Source organism: Elephas maximus, chromosome 7 (genome assembly GCF_024166365.1).
Source record: "Elephas maximus indicus isolate mEleMax1 chromosome 7, mEleMax1 primary haplotype, whole genome shotgun sequence".
Lineage (NCBI taxonomy): Eukaryota > Metazoa > Chordata > Mammalia > Proboscidea > Elephantidae > Elephas > Elephas maximus.
This window is the reverse complement of record NC_064825.1, coordinates 126,953,578-126,980,163: the sequence shown is the minus strand read 5'-3', so window position 1 is coordinate 126,980,163 and position 26,586 is coordinate 126,953,578. Positions and strand designations below refer to the sequence as shown.

Here is a 26,586-nt window from a genome sequence, read left to right as displayed (position 1 = left end):
TAGAGAAGGTGAGAGTATTGACACATTGTGGGGTTGGCAACCAATGTCACAAAACAATATATGTATTAATTGTTTAATGAGAAACTAATTTTTCTGTAAGCCTTCATCTAAAGTACAAAAAAAAAACCAAATTCTCCAAAAGTGACCATGTCTCATATATCTGGTTGGTCTTCCCCCGATTAAAACCTGTCATGAGTGGGAATGTAAACTGTGCAAAACAGTTTGGTGGTTCCTCAAAAAGCTAAACATAGAATTATCATAAAAAACAAACAAAAACCCAGTGCCGTTGAGTTGATTCCGACTCATAGCGACCCTATAGGACAGGGTCGAACTGCCCCATAGAGTTTCCAAGGATTCAAAGAATTATCATATGACCTAGCAATTCCACTCCTAGGTATACACACAAAACAATTGAAAGCAGGGACTCAAACAGATAATTGTACACCAGTGTTCATTGCAGCATTATTCACATAGCCAAAAGGTGGCAACAACCCACATGTCCATCAACAGATGAATGGATAAATAAAATGTGGCATATTCATACAATGGAATATTATTCAAACATAAAGAGGAACAAAGTCCTGATACATGCTACAACATGAATGCACCTTGAAATCATTATATTGAGTGAAATAAGTCAGGTATAAAAAGATAAATATTGTGTGATCTCACTTATAGGAAATATCTAGAATAGGCAAATGCAGAGAGGTAAGTTTATTCATGGTTACCAAGGATGGAGGGTTCTAAGAGGGCGTATGGGGAGTTATTTCTTAAGGGGTATGGAGTTTCTGTTTGGGGCGATGAAAAATTTTTGGAAATGGATATTGGTGAGGATTGCACATGGTGAATATAATGAATGTCACTGAATTGTACACTTAAAATGGTTCACACGGCACATTTTTTGTTATATATATTTAGCACAAAAAAGTGTGTAACAATTTTAAAAAACAAAACAAAATTGTCCTCATTCCCAGTTACCCAGAATGAAGTCCAAACTTAGGAGTCTCACATGATCTGGCCTCTGTTTATCTCCTGTGTTATTCAGGACTCTTCAGTTGTAGGTGATAGAAACCAAATGCAAACTTGGCTAAGTGAAAAAGAGAAAGTATTGTCTCATATGTCTGAAAATATCTGAACTGTACTGGCATCAGGCACAGCAGGATACAGGAGCATATATGATATTAGCAAAAATGTCATTTCTCTCCATCTCTTGGCTGTGTCTTATGCATTGGCTTCATTTTCAGGTAGAATCCACTATGTGGTGGCAAAAATGAACACCATGGTAACTTTAGGCTTATAATGTAGTTTAGCAAGCTCAACAAAGAAATGTATCTTGTCCAGTAAATTCCAGAAAAGTTGAAAGAATGCCTCTTATTGGCTAGACTTGGCGTTTTATGCTCATCCCTGAACCATCATTGTGACTCTGGTTGGCCACACCTGTCCACTCCTGAATCCTGGGGGGTGGGGTCACCCCCACTTGAACTACTACTACTGAGATTGATGTACAGGAGTTTCCAAAGGAAATTTGGGTGATATTAGAAGAAGGGTAAGGCATATGCTGTCGGCTATCTATTAAATAGCTATGTCCTTCTTCTTCCTTGCTAACAGAGTCCCAATTTGGTTTGGTTGTCAGGTAGATGGGTGGCAATGTGCTAAAAGAAGGACAGCCCTTGCCCAGATCCAGCGGATAAATCTTAATTGATGTCACCCAAATGTGGGATCCTGTTCCTTCTGTAGTGTTTGGTTTATGGGTCTCCATGTGACCCGGCTATTAAAAAAAAAAACATTGCCATCGAGTTGATTCAGACTCATAGCAACCCAATAGGACAGAGTAGAACTTCTCCATAGGAACGGTTGATGGATTCAAACTGCCTACTTTTTGGTTAGCAGCCAAGCTGTTTAACCACTGCACCACCAGGGACCCGGCTTTAGCCAATGAGAATCTCAGGGGTCTACTGGGGGGTTCCTGGGGAAGATTTCCTCCCTGAGAAAATGAGTGAGGATGAGAAGCTTAAAGCTGTGGCTAAAATCTTGATACTATAAATGGATTTCATTTTATTTGAATCAATAATCAACAATCATGAAAGTAGCAGTCAAGAAATCAAATGACATATTACATTGGGCAAATCTGTTTCAAAAGACCTCCGTAAAATCTTAAAAAGCAAAATGGGGAAAGATGTAACTTTGATGACTAAGGTGCACCTGACCCAAGCCATGGTATTTTCAATTGCCTTGTATGCATGCAGAAACTGGACAATTAAAAAAGGAAGATCGAAGAAGAATTGATGCAATTGAATTATGGTATTGGCCAAAAATATAGAATATACATGGACTCCCAGAAGAAGGAACAAATCTATCTTGGGATAGGAAACCCTGGTGGCATAGTGGTTAAGAGCTATGGCTGCTAACCAAAAGGTTGGCAGTTCGAATCTACCACAGCTCCTTGGAAACTGTATGGGCCAGTTCTACTCTGTCCTATAGGGTTACTATGAGTCAGAATCAAGTTGACAGCAGTGGGTTTGGTTTTTTGGTTTATCTTGGAATAAGTACAGTCAGAATGATCCTTAGAAGCGAGGGTGGAGAGACGTTGTCTTGCTTACTTTGGGCATGTTATCAGGAGGGACCAATCCCTGGAAAAAGACATCATGCTTGATAAAGTGGGGTCAGCAAAAAAGAGGGAAACTTAATTTATATTACATGATCAAGAACCAGTAATATTGAAGGAACTGCACTGAAGGCACTGGCAAAAAACAAGGATTCAGGAACTGACAGAATACCAATTGAGATGTTTCAACAAACGGATGCAGCCCTGGAAGTGCTCACTTCTCTACGCCAAGAAATTTTGAAGACACCTACCTGACCGACTGACTGGAAGAGATCCATATTTGTGCCCATTCCAAAGAAAGGTGATCCAACAGAATGCAAAAACTATAGAACAATATCATTAATATCACACAGAAGTAAAATTTTGCTGATGATCATTCAAAAGTGGCTGCGACAGTACAAAGACAGAGAACTGCCAGAAATTCAAGCTGGATTCAGAAGATGACATAGAACGAAGGATATCATTGCTGATGTCAGATGGATCATAACAAATTATGCATTACATTGTGAAGAATGGGAATTCTAGAACACTGAATTGTGCTCATGAGGAACCTGTACATAGACCGAGAGGCAGCAGTCCAAACAGAACAAGGGGATGCTGCGTGGTTTAAAGTCAGGAAAGGTGTGCATCAGGATTGTATCCTTTTACTGTATTTATTTAATCTGTATGCTGAGCAGATAATCCAAGAAGCTGGATTATATGAAGAGGATCGGGGTATCAGGATTGGAGGAAGACTCATTAACAACCTGCGATATGCAGATGACATAACTTTGCTTGCTGAAAGTGAAGAGGATTTGAAGCACTTACTGATGAAAATTAAAGACTACAGCTTTCAGTATGGACTACAACTTGTCTTAGTTATCTAGCGCTGCTATAACAGAAATACCACAAGTGGATAGCTTTAGCAAAGAAAAATTTATTCTCTCACTGTTTAGGAGGCCAGAAGTCCAAATCCAGGGTGCCAGCTCTGGGCGAAGGTTCTCTCTCTGTTGGCTCTGGAGGAAGGTCCTTTGTTATCAATCTTCCCCTGGACTAGGAGCTTCTCAACACAAGGACCCTGGGTCCAAAGGACATGCTGTGCTCCTGGTGGTGCTTTTTTGGTGAAATGAGGTCCCCGTGTCTCTCTGCTTGCTTCTCTCTTTTATATCTCAAAAGAGATTGGCTTAAAACACAACCTAATCTCGTAGATTGAGTCCTACCTCATTAACATAACTGGCTATAATCCTGCCTCACTAACAGCATAAAGGTAGGATTTACAACACGTAGGATAATCACTTCAGATAACAAAATGGTGGGCACAATACTGAAAATCATGGCATGGCCAAGTTGACAGGTATTTTGGGGGCACACAATTCAATCCATGACACACCTCAACATAAAGAAAACAAAAGTCCTCACAACTGGACCAATAAGCAACACCGTGATAAATGGAGAAAAGATTGAAGTTGTCAAGGATTTCATTTTACTTGGATTCACAACCAATGCCCATGGAAGCAGCAGTCAAGAAATTAAATGATGGATTGCATTGGGCCAATCTGCTGCAAAAGACCTCTTTAATAAGTTGAAAACCAAAGATGTCACTTTGAGGACTAAAGGTGCACCTGACCCAAGGCATGATATTTTCAATTGCCTCATGTGCATTTAAAAGCAGGGCAATGATTAAGGAAGACAAAAGAATAATTGATGCCTTTGAATTATGGTGTTGATGAAGAATAGTGAATATACCATGGACTGCCAGGAAAACGAACAAGTCTGTCCTGGAAGAAGTACAGCCAGAGTGCTCCTTGGAAGTGAGAATGGCAAGACTTCATCTCACATACTTTGGACATGTTATCAGAGGGGACCGGTTCCTGGAGAAGGACATCACGCTTGGTAAAGTGGAGGGTCGGTGGAAGAGAGGAAAACCCTCAATGAGATGGATTGACACAGTGGCTGCAACAATGGACTCAAACATAGCAAGCATTGTGGGAATGCAGTAGGACCCAACAATGTTTCATTCTGTTGTACATAGGGTCACTATGACTCAGAACTGACTTGATGGCACCTGGCAACAACAACAACATTTATTTACTAACAAATTCTTAATAAATATTTTGTGGCGTCATATTTTGAGACTTCTATTTTAAGGTAGAGCTTTCTCTTCTCCCTCATTTATGTATTTATTCATGTATTTATACTATATACATAAATTTATGGATTCCCATTTTATTCAAAATATTTCAGTTCATAACTACCATTAATTATTTTTGTGCTCAGCTTTTCCTAGATTTGGCCAGTGGGAACCTCTGCAAGCTGGCTTCTGTGTCCTTCTTACATGTCCCCATCATTCTATGTGTATTTCCTTACTCTTTGGTACAAAAAGTAATAGACATTTATCATCATATTGTTGTTAGGTGCCCCATTCTTCTTTATATAGTCCAGATTCTCGGATTATTTGCTCAGCATACAGATCAAATAGGCATAGTGAAAGGATACAACACTGATGCATACCTTTCCTGACTTTAGACCACTCAGTATCTCCTTGTTCTGTTTGAAGGACTGCCTCTTGGTGTATGTATATGTTCCTCGTGAGTACAATTAAGTGTTCTGGAATTCCCATTCTTCACTATCTTACCCATAATTTGTTATAGTCCACACAGTCAAATGTCTTTGCATAGTCAATAAAACACAGGTAAACAACTTTGTGGTATTCTCTGCTTTCAGCCAGGATCCATCTCACATCAGCAATGATATTCCTGGTTCCACATCCTCTTCTGAATCCAGCTTGAATTTCTGGCAGTTCCCTGTCTATACACTACTGACTAATGACCAAAGACCAGACGAGCTGTGGAATGACATCAAGGACATCATACTTGAAGAAAGCAAGAGGTCATTAAAAAGACAGTAGTGAAAGAAAAGGCCAAATGGATGTCAGAAGAGACTCTGAAACTTTCTCTTGAACGTCAAGTAGCTAAAACAAAAGGAAGAAATGAAGTAAAAGAGTTGAAGAGAAGATTTCAAAGAGTGGCTCGAGAAAACTAAGTAAAGTATTATACTTACATGTGCAAAGACCTGGAGATGGAAAACCAAGAGGGAAGAACACACTCTGGGTTTCTCAAGCTAAAAGAACTGAAGAAAAAGTTCTAACCTCAAGTTGCAATACTGAAGGAATCTATGGGGAAAATATTAAACAACTCAGGAAGCATCAAAAGAAGATGGAAGGAATACACAGAGTCACTATACCAAGAAGAATTGGTCAACATTTAACTATTTCAGGAGGTAGCATATGATCAGGAACCAATGGTACTGAAGGAAAAGGTCCAGGCTGCTCTGAAGGCACTGGCAAAAAACAAGGCTCCAGGAATTGATGGAATACCAACTGAGATGTTTCAATGAACAGATGCAGCACTGGAAGTACTCACTCGTCTATGCCAAGAAATTTGGAAGACAGCTACCTGGCCAACCAACAGGAAGAGATCCGTATTTATGCCCATTTCCAAGAAAGGTGATCCAACTAAAGATGGAAATTATAGAACAATATCATAGGGGAAAAAGAAAAGAGGGAAAAAGGAGGATGGAAAAAACTAAATTTTTTTTCCAGCTTTCTTAGGAAAGGTTTCTCTACTCCAAGGTTTAAAAATATTTTCATCTGTATTTTTTTATAAATTCTTATTTAAATACTGAAATCCTTATCCAGGTGAAATTGCCAGTGTTATATGGTATTAAAAGAGAGACCTATTTTAACTGTTGTTCATAACGATAACCAGGTTTTTACGTTTCCATCTTTTGAACAATGCCTCCTTTCTCCCCTGACCTAAAAAGCCATGTCTATCATAAATACTGATAGAAACCCTGGTAGCGTAATCGTTAAGAGCTATGGCTGCTAACCAAAAGGTTGGCAGTGCAAATACACCAGACGCTCCTTGGAAACCCTATGGGGCAGTTTTTCACTGTCTTATAGGGTCATTATGAGTCAGAATTGACTTGATGGCAATGAGTTAGGTTCGGTTCAAGATGGAATAGAGTGGGTTCTAATCCCATCCAAAAAATATCTTATAAAAGAGAACAGATACAGATGTAGATGCAGGGGGAAGACGCCATGTGAGGGGACATCTATGAGCTAGGAGAGAGCCATGGAACAGTTTCTCTCTCAGAGCCCTCAGAAGGAATCAACACAACCAATACCCTGATTTGGACTTCTACCCTCTAGAACTGTGAGACAATAAATTTCTATTCTTAAAGCCACCCAGTTTATAGTATTTGTTATGGCAGCCCTAGACAACTGAGACCACCTCTATGTTACCAATTTTCCAATCACATTTTCTTTATGTCCCTGACCACCCAGTCAAAATATTAGTGATTCTTCATGGATCGGTGTAGAGCTGTATGTCTGACCATCTCTCTTTTTAGGCAAAATGAGGCACGAGGTACCTTGCTAAAAGTTCTCTGCCCACTGGGGGGATTTCCCTTCACCACCGTCTTTCATGGCCACCCCGAAGCTGTGCATACCCAGAGAGTGCCAGCATATTATGCAGAATCATTTGTAAACTAGTCCCAACACTTTTCTTCCTCAGTTAACTGGTCATAGGAATACCCTATGAGGCTACAGGGATAGGTTGAGAGAGAAGAGGCAACGCATTAGAGTAGGTGCCATGGCAATCTAGGAAGCCAGGTGCATCCAGCTGTCAGAATGGGACCAGAAAGGATAGCTGGAGCAGATGTCTAGGGAAGGCTGTTACCTCTGCAGCTGGTGCTGGGCCTGGGGTGGCCATTGGTCATCAGCGCCAGCAGTGAGCAAGAAGAGCTGGCTAATTTGAGATCTGCTGGCACCTGTAACCAGAGTGTAATGACCACGAGACCAAAGGGAAGCTGGTGGGGGCTTTTTAGGAAAGAACAAATAGCATCAGATTTGCTTTAGGAGGACAATTCTTACTGGTGTGTGAAGAGTGGAATCCAGGGGACACGACTGGAGCAGGGAGATCAAGGGCAAGCTGATGCAGTAGTGCAGGGAAAGACGTCCGTGCTTTGGAAGTGGAATCGGTAGGGGTGAGGACGTTTGGAGTTAGCATCTAGAGGCAATTGTGGTTGACTGGACGCGAGAGGATGGTTTACACTCCTCAGCAGATACAAAGTCAGTAGAACTCCAGTGAGGCATAAATGTCCCAACAGCTCAGGACACAGGCTCTCCATGTCCCCCATACAGCTGCCAGCCTTTGTGCACTGGCAAGGCCTTCACTACAGGAACCTTGACATTTGGAGTCCTGATGACGCAGTGGTTAAGTTGTCGTCTGATAATGGAGAGGTCAGCAGTTTGAAATCACCAGCTGCTCTGCAGGAGAAAGATGTGGCAGTCTATTCCTTAAAGAAACCCTATGCGGCACCTCTATTCTGTCCTATAGGATCACTATGAGTCGGAATTGATTTGATGGCAGTGGGTTTGGGTTTTTTTTGTTGTTGTTCTGACAGAAGAACTTCCTAAAGGCCACATACAAAGAAAAGGCAACTGGGTATTGTTTTAGTTTCCTAGTGTTGCTGAAACAGAAATACCACAAGTGGGTGGCTTTAAAGAATAGAAATGGGTTTTCTCACAGTTCAGAGGGCTGGAAGTCTGAATTCAGGGTATGGTTCTAGGGGGAGGTCCTTCTGTGTCTATTTCAGCTTCTAGTAGCCAGCAAACCTTGGAGTTCCTGGGCTTGTAGGTTCATCTGCCTCCATCTTCATCAGATAGCGTCTGCCTGCCCTCTTTTGTGCTTACTTCTGTGTCTAATCTGCTCTTTTTATAATTCAGAAGTGATTAGGTTTAGGACATGCTACGTTGATATGGCCCCGTAACATAACAAAGAAAATCCTATTTCCAAATAGGATTATATTCACAGGTATGTTGTCCTCGTTGGTAGTTGCCTTTGAGTCCATTCCCACTCAAGGCGATCCCATGTGTGCAGAGTAGAACTGTTCCATAGGGTTTTCAAGGCTGTGACCTTTCAGAAGCAGATTGCCAGGCCTTACTTCCAAAGTGCCTCTAGGTGGATTCGAATGGCCAACCTTTTGGCTAGTAGTCAAGTGGTAAACACTTTGCGCCACCCAGGGGCTCCTATCCACAGGTATGGGGATTAGGATTCCAACACATTGAATTTTGGGGGATACAAATCAATCCATAGCAAGTATATATTGTGAGAACGAGTGGTGAGAAAAACATTAATTTTAATCAGAAAAATATTTGTCTTTCCCTAATAATCGGGCAAAATGTAACCTAATGAAATACAATGGGAAAGAAGACAGAGGGAGAGAAAAACTGAAGGAAAAATAGAGAAATAGGTGAGAGAGGACGTCCTATGGTGATAAAGGCTGGTGGCCAAGGGGATGAGCAGTGTCACAGGTGTCCACTGGCCTGTGAGCCCCTAGCAGCCCTTGGCAGCTCCTCCTCCTCCTCTTTTTCCCATAGGTAGATAGCTGCTATCGAGTCAACTCCTGTATGAGGACCCCTGTTCAACAGAACAAAACTTTGCCTGATCCTGTCACTCTCATAATTGCCAATGTGTTCCATGGTTGCAGCTACTGTATCAGTCCATCTCACTGCGGGTCTCTCTCACCTTCACTGGCCCTCTGCTTCACCAAACACTATGTCCTTTTCCAAGGATTGAGCCCTGCTGATGATGTGTACAAACCAAGTGCAGTGCAATGCATGGTCTTGTGACTCCAACAAAATGATTGAGTGGGACTAGGCAAATAAGGTGCTTGTGGCCCACTAAGGGGGTTGGACAGCCTACTAATAATGCAAATACGGTGCATGGAACCCTTGTGGGGGTGGGACCATGTAATTAAGGTGTATGGAACCTCAACAAGGAGATTGGTCAGTTTTGCCATCCCACCAGGCTTAAAATGCAGGAAGCGGGGCCCTCACTACCATCAAGAAAGAAGAGCCAGGAGTGGAGTGTGTCCATTGGACCAGGGGTCCCTGCACTGAGAACCTCCTAGACCCAGGGGACAGAGGGAGATGTAATACCAGAGACAGTGCGAGATGGTGGCACAGCAGTAGGAAGAGCAATAACAGTGTAAGACTGCAGGAACCAGGAGACCGGTGTGAGCTGGTTGTGATAAGGCTTGCCTACCCACAGAGCTAACAGCTGTAACGCTTGATCGAGAAGACCCAAAGCAGGGTCCAGAAGCAGGAAGGCCCCAAGCAGGGCTGTCCACACAAGCCACCACAGTATGACAAACTGACAAGCTAGTGGTGGCTTTTTCCCATAATGATATCTTATTGAGTACTTTAAGTCCTTCTGCAACTTGCTTTTATCATGTTGGTGCACACAGCTCTACTTTATTCTTTTTTTACTGCCACATAGTATTTCTAGAACAAATATACTCTAGATTATTCAGCTCTTGGAGCCCTGGTGGCACAGTGATTAAGAGCTCAGCTGCTAACCAAAAGGTCAGCAGTTAGAATCCACCAGCCACTCCTTGGAAACTCTATGGGGCAGTTCTACTCTATCCTGTGGGGTCGCTATGAGTTGGAATCGAGTCAACGGCAACAGGTTTTGCTTTTTGTATTCAGCTGTTACCTAGTGAAGGACAGTTAGGTCCTCACTATTACCTGTCATGCTTCAGGGAACGCTCTTGTCCATGACTCTTTGTGCCTGTGTTTCTCTAGGGTAGAACTGCTGGATCACAGGGTATATACATTTTGTATCTAAACTTTTTATTTTGGAATAATTTTAGATTTACAGAAAAGTTGCGAAGACAGTATAGACAGTTTCCATGTACCCCTCATCCAGTTTCCCCTAATGTTATTCTCTTACATTAGCATGGTATGTTTGTCAAGACTAAGAAACCTCATTTGCATGCTACTATTAACTGAACTCCGAACGTTATTTGGGTTTCACTAGTTTTAACTCTCATATTCTTTTTCTTTCCAGGAGCCAACCTAAGATACCACCTTGCATTTGAATGTGTATTTTAGATTTAAATAGTCTTATGGATTAAGTAGAAACCCCGGTGGCATAGTGGTTAAGAGCTATGGCTGCTAACCAAAAGGCCGGCAGTTTCAATCCACCAGGCGCTGCTTGGAAACCCTATGTGGCAGTTCTACTCTGTGCTATATAGTCGCTATGAGTTGGAATCAACTTGATGGCAATGGGCGTGGCTTTTTTGGATGGGTATAGATTAAATTCCCCCATGTGTCTGTCAGTTTGTCATACTGTGGGAGTTGAGTGTTGCAATTTTGTTGGAAGCTATGCCATCAGTATTCAAATACCAGTAGGTCACCCAAGGAGGACAGGTTTCAGCTGATCTTACAGACTAAGACAGACTAGGAAGAAGGTCCTGGCAGTCTACTTCTGAAAAAAAATTAGCCAGTGAAAACCTTATGAATAGCAGGAGAACACTGACAAATGTAGTGCCAGAAGATGAGCCCCTCAGGTTGGAAGGCACTCAAAAGATGACTGGGGAAGAGCTGCCTCCTCGAAGTAGAGTTGGCCTTAATGACATGGATGGAGTCAAGCTTTCAGGACCTTCATTTGCTGATGTGGCATGACTCAAAACAAGAAGAAACAGCTGCAAACATCCATTAATAATAGGAACGTGGAATGTTCAAAGTATGAATCAAGGAAAATTAGAAATCATCAAAAATGAAATGGATAAACATAGACATCGAAGTCATAGGCATTAGTGAGCTGAAATGGACTGGTATTGGACATTTTGAATCAATCATACGTCTACTATATCGGGAATGACAAATTGAAGAAGAATGGCGTCGCATTCATCAACAAAAAGAGCATTTCAGGATCTATCCTGAGCTACAATGCTGTCTGTGATAGGATAATATCCATATGACTACAAGAAAGACCAGTTAATATGACTATTATTCATATTTATACACCAACCACTAAGGTCAAAGATGAATTGAAGATTTTTACCAACTTCTGCAGTCTGAAATTAATCAAACATGCAATAAAGAATGTGCAAGTTGGAAAGAAGAAGGCTCTATAGTTGGGAAATACTGCTTTGGTGATAGAAATGACGCTAGAGATGGCATGATAGAATTTTGCAAGACCAATGACTTCTTCATTACAAATACCTTTGTTCAACAACATGAACAGGGAATATACATGTGAACCTCACCAGATGGAACACACGGGAATCAAATTGACTACACTGGTGCAAAGAGATGATGAAAAGTTCAATATCATCAGTCAGGATAAGGCCAGGGGCCAACTGTGAAAAGATCATCAATTGCTCATATGCAAGTTCATGTTGAAAATGAAGAAAATTAGAACAAGTCCATTAGAGCCAAAGTACGACTCTAAGTATATCCCACCTGAATTTAGAGACCATCTCAAGAATAGGTTTGATGAGGTGAACACTAATGACCGAAGACCAGACGAGTTGTGGAATGACATCAAGGATATCATACATGAAGAAAGCAAGAGGTTATTAAAAAGAGATGAAGGAAAGAAAAGATCAAAATGGTTGTCAGAAGAGTCTCTGAAACTTGCTCTTCTATGTCGAGTAGCTAAAGCAAAGGAAAAAAAGATGAAGTAAAAAGAGCTGAACAGGAAATTTCAAAGCGCAGCTCAAGAAGACAAAGTCAAGTATTATAATGAAATGTGCAAACACCTGGAGATAAAAAACCAAAAGGGAAGAACATGCTCAGCATTTCTCAAGCTGAAAGAAGTGAAGAAAAACTCAAGCCTTGAGTTGCAGTAGTGAAGGATTCTATGGGGAAAATGCTGAACGACGCAGGAAGCATCAAAAGAAGATGGAAGGAATACACAGAATCACTATACCAAAAAGAATTGGTTGATGTTCAACCATTTCTTAAGGTAGCATATGACCAAGAGCCAATGGTACTGAAGGAAAAGGTCCAAGTTGCACCGAAGGCACCGACAAAAAACAAGACTGCAGGAATTGACGAAATACCAGTTGAGGTGTTTCAACAAGCGGACGCAGCAATGGAAGTGCTCACTCATCTATGACAAGAAATTTGGAAGACAGCTAGCTACCTGGCCAACTGGCTGGAAGAGATCCATATTGGTACCCTTTATAAAGAAAGGTGGTCCAACAGAATGCAGAAATTGTCAAAAAATATCATTAATATCACACACAAGTAAAATTTTGCTGAAGATCATTCGAAAGAGGCTGCAGCAGTACATCCACAGGGAACTGCCAGAAATGCACGCCGGATTCAGAAGAGGATGTGGAACAAGGGATATCTTTGCCGATGTCAGATGGATCATGGCTGAAAGATGTTTACCTGTGTTTTATTGACGCTGCAAAAGCATTCAGCTACGTGCATCATAACAAATTATGGATAACATAGCAAAGAACGGGAATTCTAGAACACTTAACTGTGCTCATGAGGAACCTGTACTTAGACCAAGAGGCAGTTGTTCAAGTAGAACAAGGGGATACTACTGTGTGGTTTAAAATCAGGAAAGCTGTGCGTCATGGGTGTATCCTTTCACCATACTTATCCAATCTGTATGCTGAGCAAATAAATCCGAGAAGCTGGACTATATGAAGGAGAAAGCTGCATCAGGGTTGGAGGAAGACTCACTAACAACTTGCGTTATGCAGATGACACAAACTTGCTTGCTGAAAATGAAGAGGACTTGAAGCACTTACTGATGAAGATCAACAACTAAAGCCTTCAGTATGGATTACACCTCGACAGAAAGAAAACAAAAATCCTCACAACTGGACCAATAAGCAACATCATGGTAAACGGAGAAAAGATTGAAGTTAACAATTTCATTTCACTTGGATCCACAATCAATGCCCATGGAAACAGCTGTCAAGAAATGAAACAATATATTGTATCAGGCAAATCTGCCACAAAGACTTCTTTCAAGTGTAAGCAAAGGTGTCACTTTGGGTAATAAGGTACACCTGACCCAAGCCATGGTTTTTCAATTGTCTCATATGCACACTGAAGTGGACAAAGAATAAAAAAGACCAAAGTAGAATTGCTGCCTTTGAATTATGGTGTTGGTAAGGAATATTGAATATACCATGCACCACCAGAAGAATGAACTAATCTGTGTTGGAAGAAGCAAAGCCAGAATGCCCCTTAGAAGCAAGGATGGTGAGACTTCATCTCTTGTACTTTGGACATGTTATCAGGAGGGACCAGTCCCTGGAGAAGGACTTCGTGCATGTAAAGTAGAGAGTCAGCAGAAAAGAGGAAGACCCTCAAGGAGTTGGATTGACACAGTGGCTGCAACATTGGGCTCAAGCATAACAATGATTGTGAGGATGGTGCAGGACCAGAAGGGTTTCATTCTGCTGTATATACGGGTTGCTGTGAGTCGGAAATGACAGGAGGGCACCTAACAAAAACAACCTGTGTGCCCCTCCCCCGACACCTTCCTCATTCCTGAGAGAATCAAACTTATAAATCTGCCAGTCAAATGGGTGACCAGTGACATCTTGTGTATCCTGAAGTTCCCCAAATGGTAGTCAAGTTGAGCTTTTCTTCATGTGTTTACTTATCACTTGCATTTCCTGGATGGTGAATTGCCAATTCCTAGCCTTTGACCATATTTCAATTGGATTTGACCATATTTCAATTGGATTATGTCTTTTTTTTTTGGTAGGACTCTGAAAAAAAAATTTTTTTTTTTTTTTTTTTTGTAACTTTGTGAGGGTAAGAGCCATGTCTTATAGGTGCCTCTGGTACATTTTTAAAAAAAGTTGCTGTTGAGTCAATTCCAATTCATGGTGACCCCATGTGTGTCGAAGCACATCAGTACTCCGTAGGGTTTTCAGCGGCTGATTTTTTGGAAGGGGATCACCAGGCCTTTCTTCTGAAGTGCCTTTGGGTGGACTTGAACCTCCAACTTTTTGGTTAGCAGCCAAACTTAACTGTTTGCACAACCCAAGAACTCCCAGCTAGAAATTAGTTTAAAGGGCTCCCTGTGGGCTAAAGAGTCGGGAAAGTGGGCCCTATATGAGCAGAAGAAGGAGCCCTGGTGGCACAGTGGTTAAAAGCTTGATTGCTAACTCAAAGGTCCATAATTTGAACCTACCAGCCATTGCATGGGAGGAAGATGCAGCAGTCTGCTTCCATAAAGATTACAGCCTTTGAAACCCTATTGGGCAGTCGTACTCTGGGGAGAAGCAGCTTTCAGGTACAGAGCTTCACTAACAAAGAGCTCCTTGGTGAAAGGAGGTAGCCTTTCCTCCCTGCAGATGTCCGGGTGCTTGGTTGCCCCCTCCACCGCCACCCTTGTGAGGCGCTATTGCACCATGATGTGCCCTGGCCCTCCTCAAATTTTTTGCCACCTCTCCATTGGCCCTGCTGTCGCTGCTGCTTTTATATAGGCTCTCTGTATGGGTGTGGACTGTTCTCATAGGGTCCACTGTCTTTCTCTCATCTCTCTCCCTCCTTCGTGTTCTCAGGGCTGCCTCCAGAGCGCTCTGCAAACCGTTGCCGGGTACTGTGCCCCCAGAACAAACGCAGACTCTGAGGGGCACCCAGGACTCTTGCCCCTGCTAATTTCCATTTCCTCCTCTACCTCTCCTATCTGTAACCCTCCCTCACCTGGCGCTTCCCTGGTCCCTGCTGGGAAAACTCTCTCTCCCTTTCTCCTGGCAACTTGTCCTGGTCTTTCAAGACTTGGTCTGAGCGATACTTACCCTAGGAAGCCTTCCTAGGTTGGGTGGCCCTTCCTCTGGCTTTCCTCTTCCTTGTCACAAATCACCCTGTATTGCCATCAGGGGCAACTTACCAGTGGACACAAGAGGCACGGTGCCTAGAGCACACCACACTTTTAGGGGCTCATGAGAATGGTTCAATTTATTTTAAAATCAGAAGGGGGAGAAAAGAAAACTTTAAGGATCAAAGAAAGCATGTTAATTTTTTCCCCCCAATAAGGAAAAACAAAGAAATGTGTAGGGCCTACAAAAATACATTAAATTATATAATCTCTCTCTATATTTTTTAATACAGAAAGTTGCCCACTATGGCAGAAGTGCTGAGGCCCAATGAAAAACCAAAAACCCATTGCCGTCCAGTTGGTTCCGACTCATGGCAACCCCATAGGCCAGAGCAGAGCTTCCCCAAACGGTTTCCAAGGAGTGCCTGGTGGATCTGAACTGCTCACCTTTTGGTTAGCAGCTGTAGGTTTTAACCACTACACCACAAGTGTCCAGGAAAGTCATAATTCAGCCCTGACTACAACCATTTCCCCCTTTCACCAGTGGAATGGGGCTGCAGGTGAAGGCAGGAGCTGTGTTATGTCATTTGTAACCCCTTCATGCCCAGCTCAGCCCCTGGCGCTCAGGCCGGGCTCAGCAAATGCTTCCTGAGTAAATGAATGAATGTACGGCCTTGGGTGAGACATTTGACTCTGTGAGCCTCCACTTCTTCATCTGAAGCTCTTGGTTCATAGAGTTGCTTACTGTGAGAGGATCAAGTGATGAAAGCTTTGGAATTGTGGAGCTTGGGGGCATTCCTGAGGCTAAGCTGGCTGTGGGACAGTAGGGGAGGGTCAGAGATTGTTAAAAATAGATTCAGGTGACTCTGATGCCTCTCTTTGGATAACTAATAAATGTATCCTATTTATATTTATATACATGGAAACCCTGGTGGCGTAGTGGTTAAGTGCTATAGCTGTTGACCAAAAGGTAGGCAGTTCGAATCTACCAGGCGCTCCTTGGGAACTCTATGGGGCAGTTCTACTTTGTCCTATAGGGTTGTTATGAGTTGAAATCGACTTGATGGCAACGGGTTTTGTTTTTGGCATTTACACACATGTGAGGGCATTGGTGGTTCACTGGTCCAATTCTTAACTCCCCATGCGGGAGACCTGGGTTTCTTTACTGCTCAGTGTGCCTCACGCACAGCCACTACCCATTTGTCAGCGGAGGCTTTGTGTTGTTGCTATGATGCTGAACAGGTTTTAGCAGTTTCTAGGTTAAGACAGACTAGAAAGAAAGGCTTGACGATCTACTTCTGAAAATCAGCCAATGAAAATCCTATGAAAGATCCCACCTGCAACGGATCACGGGCACGGGATTGCCCTGAGTCAGGAGCCAATTCAACAGAGCTTACAACACTCATACACGTACAGAAAAAGTACTGGAAGGACTATACCGAATTGTCCCACAGAGGCGGGCCTGGTGCTTGGGTTACCTTTGTAATTAGAAACTCAACTAAAGTAACAGGCCCCTCAACCCTAGAGGAACTGGCTTCTTTTTGTTCTTTTTTAGTGCAAAGTGCTTTATTATTTTTAATATTTTATTTTGTTGTTTTTGCTGAGAATATACACAGCAAAACATATGCCAATTCAACCGTTTCTACGTGCACAATTCAGTGACTTTGATTACATTCTTCAAGTTGTGCGACCATTTTCACCCTCCCTTTCTGAGTTGTTCGTCCCTCACTAACATAAACTCACTGCTCCCCAAGGTTCCTATCTCATCTTTCTAGTTGCTGTTGTCAATTTGATCCCATATAGATAGTTCTTAAGAGAGTGTAATGCTCTAGGCAGACATTTTTCACTACTTAAGCTAAACTACTGCTTGGTTTTAAGAAGACTTCAAGGGATATTTTTGGTTTAAGGTTTAAAGATTATCTCAGGGCAAGGAATAGGTTTATTTCACTGAAGGTTACTGAGCTCTTTTAGCCTTGCTTTTTTAACCATACTTAAAAGCATTTGAGGGCCAGGCCAAGTCTGCATCTTATTTTCCCTTTGTAGCCCTGGTCCTGGCACAGGTTAAGGACATAATGAGTGAATGAAACACCCATCTCCTGGTTCTTGTTATACGCCCCACCCAGCACCCCATCAGCACCACCAACTGTGGCCCCAGGGACCTCAAGGTGGGTGAAAGAACTGCACCTTCTCCCTGAGTGTAAGGCCAACAGCCGAGAGAGCACAGCTGTGAGGCAGAGACTCAGTTTACCCAAGATGACATCTCCTGCAGGTCACCATGAGGACCCAGGAGGAGGTGGGAAAACATCTCCCAAGGTGACATACACTTAAGAAAGCTTAGTTCCTGTCCCCTCCTCATAAACACTTCGAGGACAGGCTTCTTGTATTGCAAGTAATTTAATATTTCCCATGGCTCCCAAACAGCTGGAATTGTTTCCTTTTTAAAAGCCGTGGGTGCCCGCTAAGTCACAAAAACAATCAGCATCGGTCTTGTCTGTTTTGTTCACTGCCGTATGCCCAGTGCCAGCACCCGTGGCTGGCACACAGTAGGTGTTATGTGAACCAATCTATCCACCGCGACTTCGTTAACCCTTTGCTACGCCAGTGAAGAGAATAAACCCCACCCCTAGATAACAGGACCCTGCATGGCCTCCCGCACCCTGTAATTTGGATCTCCAGGAATTGCCTTTGTTGTGGGCGACCAACCGCAGGCACAGCCAGCACCTGCTCCTCCAGCCGTTCCGCACCCCCGGCTGCCGCGTGGGCTCCCTTCCTCTCCGCTTCCCCGGAGCTGGGGTCCCCGGGGCGCCGCGGGATTCACAGTCAGGGTCCGCCCAGGCGCTTCCAGGCCGTGGCAGCGCGCGTCCCCAGGTGCCCAACACCCCGCCGAGGCCAGCGTTTTTCGCTGCCTCGGGCCAAGCGGGGGTCTGGGGTTGCGTCAAGGGCTTCGTCTGGCACCCACTGGCCTGCGGGGGCAGGAGCCTGAGTCACAGCCGCGCACGCCCAACCTCCAGGCTTCCAGCCCGGGGCCACCTCGCCTCGCAGCGTCGGGCCCCAGCGCAGCCCCCTCTCCCCCCCGAGTCCCGGCGGCCGAGGCCCCCGCCCCCGGCCGGCTCCGGGAGCCTCGCCCGTCCGACCCTCCAATGGAGAAGCCGAGCTCCCCGCGCTGCCGGGCGGCTCCCGCGGGAGGGGGCGCGGCCGCCCCCGCGGCTCCACCCTCTCGGCGGGGCGCAGCCAGCTGGGGCCCCTGCCAGTCGCGTCCGCTCCGGGGCCCGGGCCGAGCTCGCGCGGAAGGAGGGCGCAGTGGCAGGGACCCGGCCTCCCCGGCTCCGCACCAGGCGCTTCCCTGCCAGGGCGGTGCGGGGAGCTGGGCGCTGAGATGCCCCGAGGGGGCGGTGGCTGCGCGCTGAGCCTTGGTTGAAACGCGTCGCTGTGGACACGGGCGCCCCTAGGCACCTCGGCGACCCTGCGGGAACCGGGACTGGAGGCCCGGGGGCAGGGGTGCGGACCCGCAAGGGGGGTGAGGTCCGCGCTTCTGGAGGCCGCGGCGGGCGCGGACTGCGGAGCCTCGGCCGGGCTCGGCGCCTCCTGCCTCTCCCTCCGAGCCCCCCGCAAGCTGGCAGGAGGAAATAGCGCGCGGCCCCTTTAAATTTACCCAGGAGCCCTTAAAGGAGCCCCAGGGGCCCCAGACAGGAATCCCCACCCCGGTCCAGCCCGCGCCGCCGAGCGAGCAGCCAGCCGTCCGTGCGGCCGGCCGCCCGTGCATGCGCCCCGCGCCCCGGGGCCCCGCGCACCGACTGCCCCGCCCGGGCCGCCGCCGGCCCCGCGGCCCCGCGCCCCGCCGCCCCGGGGCCCCGCTCCGCAGCGCAGCGCATGGAGCCTGGCGGGGACCACCGGAGCCGGAGCGGCGGCGGCAGGGGCGGCCCCGGGCCAACAGCGGCCTCGGCACGGGGCCGACGGCTGCCACCCGCCGGGTCGGGCGGCGGCGCGGAGCCCGAGGAGGAAGACAGCGGTAAGAGCTGGGGCCGGCGGCCCTGGCGGGGGCCCCGGCGTGGGGGAGGGGAGGGCTGCGGCTCTGGGCTCCGGGCCCCTCTCCGCCGCCGAACAAAGCGGGGGACGCGGGCAGGGCGGCTGGGGGCGCCACCTGGCGGGCGCGGATAGCGGCTGCAGGGCCAGCGGGGAGCCCCTCGCCCAGCTCCCGGGGCGGCCGCGGGGCTCGGGTGATCCCCTCCCCCTTAAAGGGCCCCCCGGCGCCCCGCCTTGGGGGCCAGGCCAGAGGGGCCCCAGAGGGCCGGGCCAAGCGCAGTGGGGCGCGTGTTCTAGGCTGCTGGACTTGGGCCCCGCCGGTTCCTCTTTCAGACACCCAGGTGATCTCTCTAATCTGGCTGTCTCTTAGAAGTCTGCGCAGGCCACGGGTCCCCCTCGGGGGCTTTCCCCCAGAGGAGCTGAGCTCGCAACTCCGCTGCTTTAAATCGGGTTGCCCCCTGGTCTTGTGGCCTTTTTCTTTCTCCCCACGTTCTCTGGTGAAAAAGCACAGGTTTCTTTTTTTTTTTTTTTTGGGCCTGGGGGTCCGCCACCACCTTCCTCCACGACGGGCAGTTTTTAAAGGGTTGGACTCGCCCACAAAGACAGACTCCCTTCTGCCGTTATCTCTTCCCTGATCAGAATTTTTTTTTTTTTTGCCCAGTGTGTTAGCGCAGCCAGTCCTCCTCGTTCGCTGTCACAGGACTGTTGTCTCATTTCACTGCCTTCAGACCGGTGAAGGTTCTGTGCAGGCCAGGGAGAATCTCCGCGCTCCCCTCCCCTCCGGGGGCAGAAACTCCCTGTCCCCTTTTGTTTTTAAAGAATCTCAGCTCCTCCCCTTTATTCGGCTCTTAAAGGGCCAGGCCACCTTAGACTAGCAGGGATCCAGCGCTGGAAGGATGCTTAGAGACCATCTAGCGCCCGTGCCTTTGCAGACAAAGACGCTGAGGCCCGGAGAGCAGACGTGACCTACCAAGGGTCACAGAGCAAGTTACCAGTGAAACCAGCCCCCGAACCCAGGTCTCTAACTCTGAAGCCAGTGCTTTTTCTATGAATTTACTTTAAAAAGAAAAAAAAAAGTGACAGGAGCCTTCTCTGATCTTGTCTTTTGTCTCCCTGACTCTAGGATTCTCCACTGGGAGAATGCCCAGAACTTGCCCATTTAGTCTATGTAGCCAGGACACCATTTTAAAAATAAAATAGGGTCCTAACCTTAGGGGGGTGAGGGGCTGCTGGGGGTTGGTCTCTGTCTGGCAAAGGGAAGCAAGACTGGGTTAGTGGGCCTTGCCCAGCCCTTCTGATTGCTGGGCGGTGGCCAGCTCTCTGCCAAGAGCAAAAAATAAATCCCCAGGAAGACTTAATGGGCTCCAGTGGGGTGGTGGCCACTCCCTGCCGCAGTATCTTCAGCAGCCACTCTGGTGGCCTTCCTGCTGTCCCCTTCCAGGGTCGTTGGCTCTCCCAGACGTCAGGGAACACAAGGTCTAATAGACTTTTACCTGGAAATATTGACAGCTTTGTCATGGGGACCCTCCCATGGTCATCTATATATGGGTGAACTGACAATGCTTAGCGCCTGCCCTGCAAAATGGAACTCTCAGGAGGCTGCATATGAGGCATTATTGGGAAAAGGGAGGCAACTTTTGGGTGGGGCCCTCCTGGCTGGGGCCCCAGGCAGGTGGGTCCTGAGTGCAGCCTTGGATGCAGACAGATGCCCCCTTTGTTCCTCTCACCCCACTGCCTGCTCTGGCTGTAACCGCCCAGCATACTGCTCTCCTGGCTTCACCCCTACAGCTGTCTTCCAGAAAGGGCCCCTTACAGAGCCTGCGGCCTCCTTGGCCCTCACCTTATTTTTTAAAAAGTCGAGCCAGTCCCTCACAGTGCCCTGCATCCTTTTGTTCTTGGTTCTCTCTTAAAGGGGCCGAGGTCTTTGTAAAGGGCCAATGTTGTGACTCTCTGCCTGTCCCACCTCTTTTATTGCTGTCTTTATCCCTCTCCTGCCCTTGAGCAGCCCCTTTCTCAGGCTACAAAATAAAAGTCTTGGGTTCTTTCCTAGGAATTTGGGGATTGAAAAATTGTCTCCCTTTCCCCCTCTTCAGGGCAAGATCTGCAGCTGGAAGGGGGTGCCTTGGGGTCCTGGGGAAGTGCCCCCCTGTCCTCCAGGGCCAGGGGACCAGCATCGTCAGGCAGGAAATACTCAGACCACTGTGAGGCCCGGGCCTCAAGGCCTGGAAAGAGCCGCATCCCCGGCCGTGACCACCGGCGCTACTACCATGACCACTGGAGGCTGGAGTACCTGATGGATTTCAACCCTGCCCGGCACGGCATGGTGTGCATGGTGTGCGGCAGCTCCCTGGCCACCCTCAAGCTCAGCACCATCAAGCGGCATATCCGCCAAAAGCACCCCTACTCGCTGCACTGGAGTCCCCGAGAGAAGGAAGTCATCAGCAACAGCTGGGATGCCCACCTGGGGCTGGGGGCCTGTGGAGAGGCCGATGGCCTTGGAGCCCAGGGGGCGGAGGAGGAGGAGGAGGAGGAAGAGGAAGAGGAGGAAGAGGGGGCCAGCCTCCCAGCTTGTCAGCCCAAGGGCCCAGGTAACGAAGAGCATGGAGAGGCAGGGGCCTGGGTAGCCGAAGGGGCCAAGTGGAAAGCCCTGGATTCTCTGCCAACTAGCCAATTTTCATGAGCAAGTTACTGTGCTCCTCCTCTGGGTGGGGCCTGCTTAACTATTGCCCTGTATAATAGTGGGGGAGGGACAGTGGGGCGAGGGGCTCTCCAGTGTCCCTGACAGCTTTGGCATTCTGTGGTTTTAGAAGAAGGATGGAGGGGAGTAGAGGTTGGGGAGATTGGCTGATGGTGTGGGGAGGCCAGACTGGGGTCAGTGAGGGATCATGAGGTGTTGGGAAGGTGTGGCTGACAGTCTAGTCCAGAGATGGGGATATAGGCTGGTTCTGGGGAGGGGGGACTTGGGGTTTGTGCGCAAGGTTTGGGGAGATGGAGAAGTTTAGGACTTGAGGGAAGAGGAAGAAAAAGGCAGAGGTTCAGGGGCAGAGTCAGAGAGCCAAGTGAGAGAGAGGCTCGAAGAGGACCTGGCTGTGGTGGTGGGGCCCGAAAGGGCCAGCATCTCAGTTCCTTCCCTCCCTCCAACCTTTCAGGCAAAGCCCCAGCTGGTGGGGGTGGCCGGCGCCAGCGGAGAGGGGGCCCAGTGGCACCCCGGGCTCGGCGTCGGGCCTCCCGGAGGGCCGGGGGCAGCAGGGGGCTAGGGGCCCGGCGCCTGGACCGGAGGCTGAAGGAGTCCCTGCAGAACTGGTTCCGGGCTGAGTGTCTCATGGACTATGACCCGCGGGGGAACCGGCTGGTGTGCATGGCCTGTGGCCGGGCACTGCCCAGCCTGCACCTGGACGACATCCGTGCCCACGTGCTGGAGGTGCACCCCAGCTCCCTGGGGCTCAGCGGCCCCCAGCGCAGCGCCCTGCTGCAGGCCTGGGGTGGTCAGTCCGAGGTGCTGCCTGAGTTGACCCAGCCCCCACCAGGTGCGAGGCCGTGTCAGAGCGGAGACCCCCTCATATCAGGGCTGCAAAGTGGGGGTCTGTGGCCAAAACCAGGTGCCAGGGACTCCCGGCTGAGAGCCAGGAAGTCAACCCCTCGCACGCACGCACAGACACTGGGGCCTCTAGTTTGGGGCTGGGGTGAGGAGCAAGGGACCCCCCCCAGCATGGGTAAGGGCAATCCAGCCAGCAGGCTGAGCCCCTCTCCGTCACCCCTTCCCCAGCAGACGACAACCTCGTCCCCCAGGACCTGACCAGAAAGAGCCAGGACTCGGCCCCTGCTGCCAGAGCCCCCTCCTCTCGGGATCTCAGCCCCCCAGACGTAAAGGAAGAGGCTGCCTGGGTCCCTGAGAGTCCCGGGCCCGCAGAGGAGGAGGAGGAGCAGGAAGAGGGCCAGAGGGCGGGGGTTCCGGGCCGGCAGCCGCGGGGCCGCGACCACCGCCGCCACTACCAGGAGCGCTGGCGGCTGGAGTACCTCATGGAGTTCGACGGCGGCCGGCGCGGCCTGGTGTGCATGGTGTGCGGCGGCGCGCTGGCGTCGCTCAAGATGAGCACCATCAAGCGGCACATTCGGCAGCGCCACCCGGGCTCCACGCGCCTCAGCGGGCCGGTCAAAGCCCTCATCGCGCAGGAGTGGAGCGAGAAGGCCGCCCACCTGCTGGCCCTGGGGCTGCCTTGCCCGGAGTCCCCGCGGAGCCCGGCCGCCCCCAGCACAGCCTCAGCCAACGAGCAGGGAGGGGCGGAGGAGGAGGAGGAGCAAGAGGAGGAGGAGTGGTGGGGTGAGCAGAGGAGGCCAGCGCAGGTGGAGAGGGGACCGCCAGGCAGAGAGCAAGGGTGGGGTTTGCTTGGGCAGAGGGGGGTGGTGAGAGCAGAAGGTTGAAGGGGAGACGGGGGAATGGGACTGGAGGTCAGAGGGGAGGCTATGGCGGTGAGGCGCAGGGACCGGCCTGTGTCCCCCCTCCCACCGGCTCCAATCCAGCCCTTTGTCCCTCCCCAGGCGACGTCCCGCTCTCCCCGGGGGAGCCGTCGGAGCGGCCCGCCGAGGAAGAAGAGGACGAAGAGGATGGTGCGGAGCCCGGGGGGCTCGCCTTCCCGCCCCTGCCCCCGCCGCCGCCGCCGCCGCCCCCGCCGCCGCCGCCGCCTCCCCGCAGCCGAGAGCAGCGGCGGAACTACCAACCGCGCTGGCGGGGCGAGTACCTGATGGACTACGACGGCAGCCGGCGCGGCCTGGTGTGCATGGTGTGTGGCGGCGCGCTGGCCACGCTCAAGGTGAGCACCATCAAGCGGCACATCCTGCAGGTGCACCCCTTCTCCATGGACTTCACGCCCGAGGAGCGTCAGACCATCCTGGAGGCCTACGAAGAGGCGGCGCTACGCTGCTACGGCCACGAAGGCTTCGGGCCGCCAGCCCCCGCGCCGCGCGACAGCAGCGCGGACCTCAAGCCGGGCGCCGTGTGCCGGGCGTAGCGGACTCGGTGGGCCCGGACGGGGCGGCCCCGCTCTGTGCTCTGCCAGTCCTCGGGCAAGGAGACCCTCGGCGCCCGCTGGCCGGGCCGGGCGGAAAGCGCAGGCAGCCTGGAGGTTGGGTGGGGTCGCCGGCCCTGAGCTAGTCTGCTGCGCCGCCAGGAGCGCACGGCCCTCTCCGGGCCGAGGTCCTGGGCCTCCCTGGGCAGCGCCCCCACGTTTCTGAGAAGCCAAATTGGCCCGCAAGTGTTAGCACCGGCCACTGCCAGCCCCACCCGCGTTCGGCCGCACCCGCAGGACGAGCCCCAGCCCTCTGCCGGGGCGGGGCCGCCGTCAGTCAGTATTAGGACCGGGCGGGGGAGCGGGGCGGTGCGAGAAGGCCGCGGCGCCCGTTCCCTGGCCGGGCCAAGATCCTGCAGCATTGCCCGCAGGCTGGGCTGCCCTGTCCTGGTAGGTGACTCGGCAGCGGGGAGGCCGGGACTGCAGGGCGGGGCGAGGCGGGCGCGGTCCTGGGCGCTGAGGACGACGTGCCCGGGGTTCCCACTCGCCTCCCGAGGCGCCGCTACGCCCCTCGCTCCTCTGCTCCGATGGCCTCCTTTACCCCCAAGCTCAGAGTCGGGCGTCGTGGGCAGTCCGAGCCCGGGGCACTGGCGGTCCCGGCAGTTAGCGTTATATTCCCGCCCCTTCCCTGTCCCTATTGTCCGCGGTGGACGCGCCACCCGTTCTCAGCCCCCAGGGCCTGGGGCCGGGCTCGGCCTTCCTTTCACCCCCGCGGCGGCGTCAGCCCCGTGGGAGCGCGGGAGGGGCCCCAGCAATCTCCCAGGCAGGTCCGAAAGGGATGTGTAGTTTCCGTCTCCTGTGGAGAACAGGTGCCCCCGATATCAGGCCCTTTTTGCTCTTTGTATTTTATTTTGAAACTGTATTTAATGCTTTTATATGAAAGGGGTGGGGGCGGGGAGAGCTGTCCCAATCACCCTTACGTGCAAATGTCTTATTTATTATGCGTGTATCAGAGATAAGCTGTGAGATGGCAGAGGAAGGACTGGAAGGAAGGAGCAAGGACAGAGGTGGGGTGGGGGGATGGAATGCCCCTAAAACCCCCTACCAATGTGTGACTCTCCAGCCTACTCTGGGCCGCAATGCTTGTTCTTCACTAGGCGGGGCCACTGCAGGGCCGGTTCCCTTGGTCTAAAGCCATTGGGGTTAGTCAGCAGGTAGGACATGAGGGCTGGGTCTGGAGGGTGAGAAGCCATGGCACCTGGGGCCAGGGGCTGTATCTGTTGGAGGGAAAGTAGAGGGCAAAGAGAGGAAGCCCTCATCTCCACTCCTAGGGCAGAGCTTGAGGCCCACTCGCCTTGACTCTTCCAGATTGGGAGTTGAATTTTATACCACGGATTTTCTATCATTTTTATATACATAATTAAAGATTGTCAGAGTTGGAAGGGGCCCTGACAATCAGCTACTACCCTGCCCGCTCAGATAGGTAAAATGCAGCTCAGAGAGGGATCTTGTACAAGAATTAGAATAAAAATATCAACTCCCAATTCAGTGTTCTTTGCATTATGCCACAGTCTCCTGTTCTCTGTTGAGTTTTGAGAACTTCTTACCGTTAGGCCAAAGGATAACATGTACTGGGTGCTGCCGGCCAATACCGTGCAGTCATGACCTGGGAATGGCAAAGAGCTGCCTCAATTCCTGGAGTGAGTTTGCTGAGCTCTGCAGGGGGTTCTTAGCACCATAGGCCTCAGCTGAAAGGTGCACGCAGCCATCTCCATTAGCGCTCCATAGGTAGGGCTACCAGCCACCTGGTCCTGGCCTCCACAGCACGGCAAGGGTTCTGGCAATTGTGTTGATGCTACCAGGGATTCAGGAAGATACAGGATGGGCTGTGGGTTGACTAAAAGAATTCCGTGTTTGGACCTTCAGGGTTTTTGAGACAGTATTAAAAGCTTGTGAACAGGGATTATGGGTGGCACCAGCCTGGGCACTGCCATTCTTTTACTTTCCTTCATGCACGTTGTTCTCAGTTCCACAATGAGTATTCTACCACTCTTGCTACTCTGCCAGGTCAAAAACAGCAGGCAAATTGGAGTAGCCTCGTATAATCACCCAAGCCCACACTGCTTAAGTTCAGGTTAGACAGGGCAGAAACCGCATTAGGACGGTTCCGTTTTTCCCAGGAGGCAGGGAGAGGCCTTAGGGGGACAGGAGTGGATGCCTTCACAGAGACAGCCCCAAGCACTCCCGTGGTTCTCAGACCAAGAGCATCACCTGAGAAACCTGTTAGAAGAACGAGTTTTGGGGCCCTACCCCCTGAACC

The 26,586-nt window shown here is 49.6% G+C and overlaps 1 protein-coding gene across 2 annotated transcripts; it reads left to right on the top strand.

Annotated features, from left to right (window-relative positions):
* The first annotated feature begins 19,043 nt into the window (after positions 1-19,043).
* Positions 19,044-24,357, top strand: ZFTA (zinc finger translocation associated). Of its 2 annotated transcripts, none has more exons than XM_049892280.1 (5): positions 19,044-19,246; positions 21,354-21,848; positions 22,410-22,787; positions 23,027-23,581; positions 23,800-24,357. In XM_049892280.1, exons 1-5 carry the CDS (start codon positions 19,108-19,110, stop codon positions 24,267-24,269), a joined length of 2,037 nt encoding a protein of 678 aa, XP_049748237.1. In that variant the 5' UTR covers positions 19,044-19,107; the 3' UTR covers positions 24,270-24,357. The 2 variants fall into 2 exon arrangements, with proteins under 2 accessions (XP_049748237.1, XP_049748238.1); XM_049892281.1 differs by having other exon boundaries at positions 19,045-19,246; positions 23,030-23,581.
* Positions 24,358-26,586: the final 2,229 nt, after the last annotated feature.